This window comes from Neoarius graeffei, chromosome 3 (assembly GCF_027579695.1).
Source record: "Neoarius graeffei isolate fNeoGra1 chromosome 3, fNeoGra1.pri, whole genome shotgun sequence".
Taxonomy (NCBI): Eukaryota; Metazoa; Chordata; class Actinopteri; order Siluriformes; family Ariidae; genus Neoarius; species Neoarius graeffei.
The window spans coordinates 98,510,809-98,524,652 of NC_083571.1; the positions used below are offsets into that span (position 1 = coordinate 98,510,809).

Here is a 13,844-nt window from a genome sequence, read left to right on the forward strand (position 1 = left end):
CATATCAGAGAGGTAATTGGGCCCTGTACCATTTAGAGATTTGTATACCAGCAGCAATACTTTAAAGTCAATTCTGTAGCTTACTGGAAGCCAGTGAAGGGACCTTAGAATTGGAGTAATGTGCTCTGTTCTTTTTGTTCGTGTGAGAACCCTCGCCGCTGCATTTTGAACCAGCTGAAGTCGTTTGATGGTCTTTTTTGGCAGGCCTGTGAAAAGGCCATTGCAGTAGTCAACCCTACTAGAGATGAAGGCATGTATTAGTTTTTCCAGATCATTTTTTGACATAAGTCCTCTTAGTTTGGAAATGTTTTTTAGGTGATAAAATGCCGTTTTAGTGATTGCTTTCATGTGACTGTCAAAGTTTAGCTCGCTGTCAATGAAAACACCAAGATTTTTAACCATTTCTTTAGTTTTAATCCCTTTTGTGTCAAGAATAGTGGTAATCCTGAGTCTTTCATCTTTTTTTCCAAATAGAATTACTTCTGTTTTATCTGTGTTCAGCTGAAGAAAATTTTGTGACATCCAGCTATTGATTTGATCGATACACTGGTAGAGACATTCAAGGGGGGCATAGTCATTAGGTGATAGAGCGAAATAAATTTGGGTGTCATCTGCATAGCAGTGATACAAAATTGAATTTTTATTGATAATTTGTCCAAGTGGGAGCATATAAAGGTTGAAAAGTAATGGTCCAAGAATCGACCCCTGGGGGACACCACAGGTCAAGGACATTGACGTTGAGGAACAATTTCCCAGGGTAACAGAGAAGCTTCTATCTTTTAAGTATGAATTTAACCAATTGATAACTTTACCAGTCAATCCAACCCAGTGTTCAAGTCGATATAGCAGTATGTTGTGATCAACAGTATCAAAAGCTGCACTGAGGTCCAGTAATACCAGGACCGATGTTTTGCCTGCATCAGTATTAAGACGTATGTCATTTATAACTTTAATCAGTGCTGTTTCAGTGCTATGATTGGCACGAAATCCTGACTGAAAATTATCAAAACGGCTGTTTGCTATCAAGAAGGCAAGTGCTCTTCAGGCTTCTGAGTTGGCGAAGAGCGAAAAGCTATGCCAAGTATTCGGAAATAGTACTCGGTTTCTATGATTTACTGCTGAAATAATTGAATTCATATCAGACGAAACTTCTTGTGCTTCCACATTTGTGTTCTCCCTTGATTTCGTTGACTTGTCGGATAATTAATGAGCTGGATTACAGACTGGAAGTTTGTTGTTTGTATCTGCAGTGCTGCTTTTGTTCAGATGGCTGCACACTCGTATGTTGGATAATAAAACTGATTTATACATAAAAGAGGTTCTTCTAAAAGAGGGTGATGCGTCCTAACACACACACACACACGTGCAATATAAATTCATATATATCTACACATTTCCCCTTTTCTCTTGTATTATTTCTGCTTTTCTTTTTCATTTTTACCCTCGTGTCCCTTTGTTTTATTTTATAGTCTTTTCCGTTTTCTCTTTACACCCACTTCCTTTTTGCTTTATGTTGTTTGTAAGCAGGGGAATGAATAACGCTGGTCATTTGGTTTGACAGTGTGAACAGGTCTATCTTTCTGTAAAGGACATGCACACGGATACTTCGTCAAAACAACGGGCTTAATCCTGTTCTGTCTATTATTTCTGCAAGACATCGGGGTAGATGTACCAAAAAAATTATTAATGACTGGGCAGATGATTTACAGCTCAACATCTGCCCACACGGAGTAAACAAAAGGTTTTCCAGGGGTATAATGTAGAACTTTCTATCGCAGAGATTCGCCTTTCCGACAGTGAAATTGTCTCCCAAATGATTACAGCCAGGCCAATTTATCATACAGATGAATAATTCACACAACCATGGTCGAGTTTGTTTGTTTGTTTGTTTGTTTGTTTGTTTATCTATCTCTCTATCTAGTTATTTATCTATCCATCTATCTATATTCATTTATTTATTACTATCCCTCCCACCACACCACCCAAAGCTAGTGCTTGAGAAGCCAGTGCACGGAAAGGGCCTGTAAAGCTGCCACTGGGTTTAATGGTGGAAACATAAATGCGTCGGCTGGGCGCTGTGCCGCTCCGGCAGGCTTCCTCAGCGCTGGCTGCCAGCTGCATCTCATTAAAAGCCCTGCCACGCCTGCATCAGTGACAGGGGGCATAACACACGGTCTCTATGGCACTACATGCACAGCACTGTGGAGCTGAAGTCACTGTGACTTGTCTCCTCGAACAGTTGTCATTCAGTGTCGCTTCTGCATTGTGGGTCAAAACAGATTTCCCAGATGCACCTGTGTCTTAGACCTCTGATGTAAAAGTCTTCAATGTGTTTGCCTCATTGCTCACCTCACAATCTATCGAGTCATGCATGCTTTGTTTACTCGTGCAGGGGGTATCTGTACTGCCATCCTGAGCGTGCAGGGGGTATCTGTACTGCCATCCTGAGCATGTGGGAGAATATGAAACTCACTCCTGATCTCCAAACCTCATAACCAGCCTCCTCGTTTATGCAATCGACACTTTTAAAACCAGCTGTGATTCCATTGGCTGTGCTCGTTCCTGCAGCTCGCCTCTGTGTGCTCCAAGCCTGAAAGCTGCTGTACAAAGGGAATACAACTGCTTCTTTGATTGTGAGAGTCTGCCTCTGGCAAGACAACTTAAGGTCTTTCAAACAAGAGGACTGTCAACACCAGCACTAACGGAACATGTCTTTCAACAGGAGATAAAGACAGAAGTTTATAGTTCAAGCCACCAATTTGTGCAATTTGTCTACTTTCATTTTGTACGTCTTCACGCTGTGACAGGAAATGGACAAAGGTGGAGGAGGCTACTCGGGGGGGAAAAAAAAAACTTCAGGCAGTTGAAATAGCAAGGTTATGAAAGGCTGCTGGCAAAATGAGCATGGTGGGGAATTGGCAGCTGTCAATTCTTGAAATATCTGCAAAGGAAGAACAGTTCAGACTTTGTACTGTTACATCCATGTGCTGGTGCACAACAATCGCTGCTCTCCTTGCAGGTAATTTACAGCGGTGCTTGAAAGTTTGTGAACCCTTTAGAATTTTCTATATTTCTGCATAAATATGATCTAAAACCTCTATCAGATTTTCACACAAGTCCTAAAAGTAGATAAAGAGAACCCAGTTAAACAAATGAGAAAAAAAAATTACACTTGGTCATTTATTTATTGAGGAAAATGATCCAATATTACATGTCTGTGAGTGGCAAAAGTATGTGAACCTTTGCTTTCAGTATCTGGTGTGACCCCCTTGTGCAGCAATAACTGCAACTAAACGTTTCCAGTAACTGTTGATCAGTCCTGCACACCGGCTTGGAGGAATTTTAGCCCATTCCTCCGTACAGAACAGCTTCAACTCTGGGATGTTGGTGGGTTTCCTCACATGAACTGCTCGCTTCAGGTCCTTCCACAACATTTCGATTGGATTAAGGTCAGGACTTTGACTTGGCCATTCCAAAACATTAACTTTATTCTTCTTTAACCATTCTTTGGTAGAACGACTTGTGTGCTTAGGGTCGTTGTCTTGCTGCATGACCCACCTTCTCTTGAGTTTCAGTTCATAGACAGATGTCCTGACATTTTCCTTTAGAATTCAATGGTATAATTCAGAATTCATTGTTCCATCAATGATGGCAAGCCGTCCTGGCCCAGATGCAGCAAAACAGGCCCAAACCATGATACTACCACCACCGTGTTTCACAGATGGGATAAAATTATTATGCTGGAATGCAGTGTTTTCCTTTCTCCAAACAAAACGCTTCTCATTTAAACCAAAAAGTTCTATTTTGGTCTCATCCGTTAACAAAACAATTTTTCAATAGCCTTCTGGCTTGTCCGTGTGATCTTTAGCAAACTGCAGACAAGCAGCAATGTTCGTTTTGGAGAGCAGTGGCTTTCTCCTTGCAACTCTGTCAAGCACACCATTGTTGTTCAGTGTTCTCCTCATGGTGGACCCATGAACATTAACATTAGCCAATGTAAGAGAGGCTTTCAGTTGCTTAGAAGTTACCCTGGGGTCCTTTGTGACCTCGCTGACTATTACACGCCTTGCTCTTGGAGTGATCTTTGTTGGTCGACCACTCCTGGGGAGGGTAACGATGGTTTTGAATTTCCTCCATTTGTACACAATCTGTCTGACTGTGGATTGGTGGAGTCCAAACTCTTTAGAGATGGTTTTGTAACCTTTTCCAGCCTGATGAGCATCAACACTTTTTCTGAGGTCCTCAGAAATCTCCTTTGTTCGTCCCATGATACACTTCCACAAACATGTGTTGTGAAGATCAGACTTTGATAGATCCCTGTTCTTTAAATAAAACGGTGCCCACTCACACCTGATTGTCATCCCATTGATTGAAAACACCTGACTCTAATTTCACCTTCAAATTAACCGCTAATCCTAGAGGTTCACATACTTTTGCCACTCACAGATGTGTAATATTGGATCCTTTTCCTCAATAAATAAATGACCAAGTATAATATTTTTGTTTCCTTTGTTTAACTGGGTTCTCCTTATCTACTTTTAGGCCTTGTGTGAAAATCTGATGTTGTTTTAGGTCATATTTATGCAGAAATATAGAAAATTCTAAAGGGTTCACAAACTTTCAAGCACCACTATAGGGGTTTAGTGAATATTTTGATGCAGGGCAGCTCCTGGCAGGATGACAACCAGTGATGAGTCTGAGATGGAGTGAAGATGCCGGAGTGGATGGCTACCTGAGTGGGCATAACTCATCAGAATGTCCAGAGAGAGCCCCTGAACCACTTTTCAAATGTGACTTTCTCTGAAAAAAGCACAGCAATTCAGTGTGATTGGAACAAGCAACTGTTTTCGACCAGTGTTCCTGTGCCAGGCTTCCAGTAGCATGTCTCCCTTGTGCTGCTCTCCATGGCCATAGATGACAGCTTGTCTGTCAGCGGGGTGCATGCCTGCTAAATTAGTGTTCGAGGAAACTGTTCACAGCGGGGCCATGTGTGTGCATATTGGTTTTACGGAGTGTGTGACATTCTGTCTGTGCGTATCATTTGATTAGCGAATCTGAGTTAAAAAAAAATTATAATCTCACGATTGTGTGCGTCCTTGTTTCTGGGAAAATCTGTACATGTGTGCTTGTGTTGGTGGAGGAGCGGGTGAATATGCGCATGCATTTGCCAGTTAAGGACTGTTGAGAAGCCAATTCACTCCCCTTGCTGCAGGGATTGGAATAAAGATATATTGAAAATCTTCCACCACCATTGGGCCCTGCAAGAGTACGCATGCTCTCTGAGATGACTCGGGGCACAAAACTCTAAAACCTCTGCCGCCCTGCTTTCACACAATCCGGTTGTTAGGAAAAAGAGGGAGTGAGCGTGTGGGCGAGAGATGGAGCGATGGCTGAAAATCTGCAGAAACCACTAAAATCCCTCCATTATGCTCATCTCTGGCTGCAACAGCCACGGACTCATTTTCACCAGACAAATCACTCACTCAGTCCAATCAGGCCAACATCTAGCCAGATGACAGACAACTCGCTCTGAGCAAAAGAGGACGGAGAGAGAGATGGACAAAGGGAGAGATAGGTGGTTGATGGTGCCTGAACGACTCTCCTACCCTCCAGAGTTGAAACACCCTAACATTTCCTCTTCCCACACCCGAGCCTCATGCAATATCCACTAGGCTTGTTAGCTCAGATAATGAACTGCCTCTCCACGCTGAGACTGACGAGGAAAGGAAGAATTTGCTGAGAAGCACGCAACACTACTCCAACAGCCTCTTACACTTTCTTCACAAAGCTCTCAAATGATGTTCTCTGATATTCTGAATTTTCTGTTCTGTATCTCGTCTTTAACAAGCAACACCTTATTCATCTTCAGGAACAGTCTTCCAATCTAATGAATGCATTATGGAAATAAACCATGGATGGGACTCTTGGGTTTTTGTCATATGGGAGGAAACCAAGATGATGAGCAGCTGAAATTCTAGACAGGCATTATCCTGAGCTCAGAACTGAACCCTACCTGCCACCTGTGACGTGGCAACACTAACTAAGCCACCTAAACACCTAGCTATGTGCAATATAGAACGCATTTAAGTAGCTCTCAAAATGTCAAGAGTTCTGTTGTCTTACCAATCATCGGGGACTCGATGAAGCTCCAGGTGTTGGTTTGAGGTACATAGGACTGTAAGACCCCGGCTGATCGTCCGGCCTCGTTCACCCCTCCGAACACGTAGATCTTCCCTCCACAAACTGTCGCTGCTGCTGAGTGCACTGGTTTGGGCAGTGGAGACACCGTCTCCCACTGGTTAGTGATGGTGTCATACCTGGAGAGAAAATTTGCTCATTATTTCTAAACAGAATCCATGCTTTATGTCCTTCCATTTCCAACAGGATCAAGAGGCACTCCCTGTCATTGTAATGATGTTCATCCATCCATTATCCGTAACCGTTTATCCTGTGCAGGGTCGCGGGCAAGCTGGAGCCTATCCCAGCTGACTATGGGCGAGATGCGGGGTACACCCTGGACAAGTCGCCAGATCATCACAGGGCTGACACATAGAGACAAACAACCATTCACACTCGCATTCACGCCTACGGTCAATTTAGAGCCACCAATTAACATAACCTGGCGGCACAGTGGTGTCGTGGTTAGCACTGTTGCCTCACAGCAAGAAAGTTCTGGGTTCGAGCCCAGTGGCTGACGGGGGCCTTTCTGTGTAGAGTTTGCATGTTCCCTGGTGACTTGTCCAGGGTGTACCCCACCTCTCACCCATAGTCCGCTGGGATAGGCTCCAGCTTGCCCGTGACCCTGCACAGGATGAGCAGTTACGGATAATGGATGGATGGAATTAACCTAACTTGCATGTCTTTGGACTGTGGGGGAAACCAGCGCACCTGGAGGAAGCCCACACAGACATGGGGAGAACGTGCAAACTCCACACAGAAAGGTCCGTCAGCCACTGGGCTCGAACCCAGAACCTTCTTACTGTGAGGCAACAGTGCTAACCACTACACCACCGTTGGACTGATGTTCATTATTGAGAAACTGAAGGTCAAATGGTATCAATGGTCCACCATTAGAGAAGTTCTCTGACCCCATTCTGCACTTTTTAAACGTGACACCACCATCATAAGTCAAGTGCTTTCCAATTCCTTCTTGCCTTTATGCTGTGCTGTGGGGTAAAAGTGAAAACTGTAGGCTGAGGCTACATCCACACGACAATGGCAACGATATATATATATATATATAATTTTTTTTTAAAATATCGCGTCCACATGGGCAACGGATCAGTAAAATATCAGGTTCATATGGCAACACAATGCTTGCTGAAAACGATGCAATACACATGCCACACCTCTACGTGCGCTGTAAGATGGTCCCATCGGAGACACCAGAACAATAGAAGTAGTAGTAGGACGCATGCGCATGTAACGGGTTTATTTTTTTCCACTTGCCATTGTGTGTAGTGGTGGGGAAATTCTGCGCTGGCCCTTTAAGAGCGCAGGTAGTTATGGGAACGAGGCGCTGGCCTCTTTCAGTTCGTTTTGGAAATGTAAGCGCCAATGCCACTGGACGTTTGCAGCCCGTCCTCAGCAGTGTATTTGTGTCTCATTTCTTCAGAATAAAAAGACTGGTGAACAACACAACGCAACGTCTGTTACACGCATAAACCCCTTCTTCTACCCGGCGTGAAGCACTCACAGGAACAAACACACAACAAGAAGAAGATGGCTGCGACTACGCGAGGAAATCGTGCCTTCTGTGTGTACAAATTAGTTTTATTAGTGTGCATAGTTTTATATAACTTAATTTTCTTATTGTGTGTGAGCATTTTGAAAAGCAGTCTTATCCAATAAAAAAAAAAATTCAAGAAATGGTTCAGTTACTTGTTTATTTAAAAGAAAAGCTGTATACAAAAGTGAATGCAATGCAGTGGTTCATACAAAACAGTCTGTTGAAGGGTCTTCTGACCCTTTTCCCCTCTGCCTCCATTATAGTCAGGTAACTGTTGCTTTGTGTGGAAGGCTGTACTTTCTGTTCATCAAAGCAGGTGTAAATTGTCTGTCTGGCAGGTCAGTCAGGTTAATGTGTAAACAGTTTCAATTTCTGTTGTTACGAATGATGCGCGCGAGAGTGCTGCTTGTTCTAGGCTACATCCACACGACAACGGCAACGAGATGTTATTAAAAAAAATATCGCGTCCACATGGGCAACGGATCAGTAAAATATCAGGTCCATATGGCAACGCAACGCTTGCTGAAAACGATGCAATACACATGCCACACCTCTAGGGGCGCTGTAAGACGGTCCCTTCGGAGACACCAGAACAATAGAAGAAGTAAGGACGCATGCGCATAAACTATTATGTGCGAGACTTCATATTAGCCACAAAGTCAGATAAATCTGTTCGTAAAATTACATTATAATGACCAAATACAATGAAAAGTATTTTTCCAGTCTCACCTGTGAAAGGTAATCCCATGTGATCTCGTTTGGATGGCAAACCTGTTGGTACAGTTAAACGCAGCACATGAATGAGGCATCTTTATTCTCCGCTTTGACCCATCCAATATGGCGGCGAGGATGACGTATGATTCTACGCGGAAGGCGGCGTCTTTAATGGTCCGGAATAAATTGAATGCTACACGTTGATGGATTAATTTGCTCTTCTACGCCCTTTTTGAGGAATGTATTGTAGGACTTAAACCAACATCTGAAGAGGTGAGATCGCTCCTTTTTTTCCCTATTTTTGCTGGAGGGATTGACTCTGCCCTAAGGGCTATTCTCTCTCTCTCTCTCTCTCTCTCTCTCTCTCTCTCTCTCTCTCACTTTGCACCATTACACAATAAATATTCACAGTGAAAATATTTTGTAAGTGCGTTTCATGAACCAAGTTATAGGATTTGTTGACAACTCGCATCGAGTTCGTTACACTTCTACCCGCCGTGAAGCACATGTGGTTGTGACGTCATCGTAAACAAATCCGTTCTACTCATCCAGACGACTTCGCAACGGCGCTGTTTCCAGATCTTTCCACTCTGGAACCCGTTCTCAAAAGATTTCGTTTTGGGGCACCCAAAACGCCGGTGCCGTGTGGACGCCAGGCCGAAACGATAAACAATTTTATCGGATTCACCTGAATCCGTTGCCGTGTGGACAGGGCCCTAGTCATGTGGTTGTGACGTCATCGTAAACAAATCCGTTCTACTCATCCAGACGACTTCGCAACAGCGCCGTTGCCAGATTTTTTCACTCTGGAACCTGTTCTCAAAAGATTTCGTTTTGGGGCACCCAAAACGCCGGTGCCGTGTGGACGCCAGGCCGAAACGATAAACAATTTTATCAGATTCACCTGAATCCGTTGCCATGTGGACAGGGCCTGAGTCTTCACAGGACTTGGAGTCCATTGTGCCTGAACTCATCCACACGGCTATTATTTGCTGTGCCTGCAAATAATAGCTTCTCTGTATCAGTTCTGAGGTGCTCCTAATGACTGCTGAAGACTGGAAAATTGCTCATACCTGTAGTTATTAGTCTGCTGGACAAATGTCACTGAGATCATATAGTGCCATTCTAAGCTTCCATACTATTGAATCAGGTTTGCCTACAGCATAAGAATGTATGTTCTTCTTGTAAGCCTATGAATAATTGATGTGTATTTATCCTGGCCTTAACTGCCTAAGGCCCTGTCCACACGGCAACAGATTCAGGTGACTCCGATACAATTGCTTATCGTTTAGGCCTGGCGTCCACACGGCACCGGCGTTTTGGGTGCCCAAAACGCAGTCTTTTTGAGAACGGGTTCCAGAGTGGAAAGATCTGGCAACGTTGCCGTTGTGAAGTCGTCTGGATGAGTAGAACTGATTTGTTTACGATGACGTCACAACCACATGACTGTGAGTGCTTCACGCCGGGTAGAAGTGTAACGAATTCGATGCGAGTTGTCAACAAATCCTATAACTTGGTTCATGAAACGCGCTTACAAAATATTTTCACTGTGAATATTTATTGTGTAATGGTGCAAAGTGAGAGAGAGTCAATCCCACCAGCAAAAATAGGGAAAAAAAGGAGCGATCTCACCTCTTCAGATGTTGGTTTTAGTCCTACAATACATTCCTCAAAAAGGGCGTAGAAGAGCAAATTAATCCATCAACGTGTAGCATTCAATTTATTCCGGACCATTAAAGACGCCGCTTTCCGCGTAGAATCATACGTCATCCTCGCCGCCATATTGGATAGGTCAAAGCGGAGAATAAAGATTAATGTGCTGTGTTTAACTGTACCAACAGGTTTACCGTCCAAACGAGATCACATGGGATTACCTTTCACAGGTGAGAAACAACAAATTAATCCATCAACGTGTAGCATTCAATTTATTCCAGACCATTAAAGACGCCGCCTTCCGTGTAGAATCATACGTCATCCTCGCCGACATACTGGATAGGTCAAAGCGGAGAATAAAGATTCATGTGCTGCGTTTAACTGTACCAACAGGTTTGCCGTCCAAACGAGATCACATGGGATTACCTTTCACAGGTGAGACTGGAAAAATACTTTTCATTGTATTTGGTCATTATAATGTAATTTTACGAACAGATTTTTCTGACTTTGTGGCCAATATGAAGTCTCGCGCATAATAGTTTATGCGCATGCGTCCTTACTTCTTCTATTGTTCTGGTGTCTCCGAAGGGACCGTCTTACAGCGCCCCTAGAGGTGTGGCATGTGTATTGCATCGTTTTCAGCAAGCGTTGCGTTGCCATATGGACCTGATATTTTACTGATCGTTGCCCATTTGTACGCGATATATTTTTAAATAACATCTTGTTGCCGTTGTCGTGTGGATGTAGCCTAAGACAAATCCCTTTCCAGCAAAGAATCACTCATTCACTCCTTGCCATCTCTAATTGCTTACTACAGGTGAACAGCGTGCTAATGGTTGGAATGCTCATGAGGCAGCAGTCTGAGCCTATCTGCGCTCATTCATCTCCACCTGAGGAGGTGAGCGCAAATGGCTTGACCTGCATTTGGGAATAATGTGCCCTTTAACTGCTGCTGAGAGGAATGTCAAAATAAACCCCAAGTTTTGCTTGGTTGCTAACACGAGGGCGAGCCGCACAGGCGGTGGTTTACATATTGAATAATGACCCAGATGAACATCAAGCTCAATTATGAAGCAAATGTTATCAATTACACAGTACACACTTATTATTAAGTAACTTCACAAACGAGTGTGACAGTGTGGCATCTTAATGGACTCACCATTAATGGAACTTTGCAGGTGAAGATAAATGGAAGAGGATTACGAATCTGAACAAGAATCACCAGGAGGTATGAAAATATTAGCAAGTGCATTGGTGTGTTTATGAACACGTCGAGTCAAAATGTAATCACTTTATAATATGAAACCACTGAAACAATAATGAGAAGTAATGCTGATTATGGCCTAACCACTATTTGCCAGGGATTCATTCAAGAGCAGTAATCTAGTTTTCCATCTGTGTTTTCATCCTAAAAGCTTTCATGGTTTAGATTCTGTGCTGAAAGGTTGACAGATTATGTCTACAGCCCCAGAGCTAGTATTTTAGATAAAAAGCATCTGCCAAATAAGACTATTTTATTTCCAAAATGAAGTATATGGCAGATTCTCACTTTCTTTTTAATTACCTCGCCCACAACGGAGTAAGCAGGGCGAGGTATTGTAATCAGTGCGGTGTTTGTTTGTTTGTTTGTTTGTTTGTGTGTGTGTCTGTTAACAATCTTGCGTCTAGACGGTTGCACCGATTGACTTAAAAAATTTTCAGGGTAGGTGGGCAATGGTCTGTAGATTGCCTGATTAAATTTTGGGGGTAATCGGGTCAAGGTGAAGCTCAAGGTCACCAGAAAGGTCAACCTTGCGGTCAGAATAACATTTTCCATTATAACTCAAAAAGGTCAAACTCAAGGTCACAGATTTTCAGAGGGCTGTAACTTGAAAACGGTTGATGGTAGACAGATGTTTACCATTATCAAATTTATAGGAAGTGCCACATGGGCTTTCATTTGGCACCATGACCTTTGACCTTGAATGACTTTGAAATGCCAAACTCAAGGTCACGGATTTTCATAGGACTATAACCTGACAGCTAATGACTGAGAAATATTACCATTATCAACATATAAAATAAGTGCTGCCGGGTGAGGTTTGTTTTGTCTGGCAACACTTGGTTACTGAATGAAATGCTGTGACTATGTATTAATAATCACAAGATTATCACACGATTTTTGCTGTTCGTTTTATTCTTTACAAAAATGGAAAGAAAATATATATTTTTAAAAACAAAATTGTGGCAGAATTAGACCACTATGTCCAAAGAAGATGACTTTATTTGTCAGATGTACACTAGAGCATAGCAAAATTCCTCCTCTGCAGCAGTGAATACACACACATGCACACACACACATTCCCAGAGCAGTGATCAGCTATGCTACTGCACCCAGGGAGCAGTTGGGGATTAGATGCCTTGCTCAAGGGCACTTCAGAGGGAGGGGAAAGTGCTGTTCATTCACTCCCCCAACATTTTTCCTGCTGGTCCAGGGAATTGAGCCAGTGACCCTTTGGACCCAAAGTTGCTATCAAAAGGCCTTATCTCGCTAATATTTAATCAAAAAGAGTTTACAAGTAGATTAAACAGCTGTAGGATCTGTAGATGATTTGGAGATTGATTGTTTGACAGCAGGCCTAAATGCAAAGCATCAAAGAAATCGGTCTAAAAGATGAAAGTAGCCTGGGGCAGGTGATTTGACGTCGGCTGCATGTTTTTGTCTTACTAACTTCAAGGAACGTAGAGAACAACTACAACCCCAATACCAAAAAAGTTGGGATACTGTGTAAACTGTAAATAAAAACAGATTGTAATCATCTGCAAATCTCAGAAACCCTATATTTCATTGACAATAGTACAAAGACAACATATCAAATGTTGAAACTGAGATACTTTATTGTTCTTAGAAAATATATGCTTATTTTGAATTTGATGTCAGTAACACATTTCAAAAAAGTTGGGACAGGGGCATGTTTACCAGTGTGTTGCATCACCTCTACTATTAACAACACTCTGTAAACGTCTGTGAACTGAGGAGACCAATTGCTATAGTTTGGAAAGAGAAATGTCCCATTCTTGCCTGATATGCAATTTCAGTTGCTCAACAGTTCGGGGTCTCCTTTGCTGTATTTTGTGCTTCATAATGCGCTAAATGTTTTAAATGGGAGACAGGTCTGGACTGCAAGCAGGCCAGTTTAGCACCTGGACTCTTTTATTACAGTGCCATGCAGTTTTAATATGTGCAGAAAGCGGTTTGGCATTGTTTTGCTGAAAGAAGGAAGGCCTTCCCTGAAAAATATTCTGTCTGGATGGCAGCATATTGCTCTGAAACATGTATACATCATTCAGCATTAATGATGTCTTCCCAGATGTACAAGCTACCCATGTCATGTGCACTAATGCACCCTCATGCCATCACAGATGCTGGCTCTTGAACTGTGCACTGATAACAAGTCGGATGGTCCCTCTCCTCTTTAGCCTGGAAGACATGATGTCCATGATTTCTAAAAATAATTTTTACCTTTGATTTGTCAGGCCTCGGGGACAATTTTCCACTTCGCCTCAGTCCATCATAAAAGAGCTCCAGCCCAGAGAAGGTGGCAGTGTTTCTGGATGTTGTTTATATCTGGTTTTAACTTGCATTTGTGGATGCAGTAATGAACTGTTTTCACAGACGATGGTTTTCTGAAGTGTTCCTGAGCCCATACATACCCCTTTTCCACCAAATCAGTTCCAGGGCTGGTTCGGGGCCAGTGCTGGTGCTGGT

General features: G+C 42.9%; 1 protein-coding gene across 3 annotated transcripts in view; it reads right to left on the reverse strand.

The window, feature by feature from the left end:
• Nucleotides 1-13,844, reverse strand: part of LOC132883759 (kelch-like protein 29) — a 493,942-nt gene that overhangs the window by 2,578 nt on the left and 477,520 nt on the right. For all 3 annotated transcript variants that reach the window (XM_060917753.1, XM_060917752.1, XM_060917751.1), the window contains one exon: nt 6,124-6,317. In XM_060917753.1, coding sequence (XP_060773736.1) covers nt 6,124-6,317 — 194 coding nt within the window. The remainder of the gene's footprint in view (nt 1-6,123; nt 6,318-13,844) is intronic.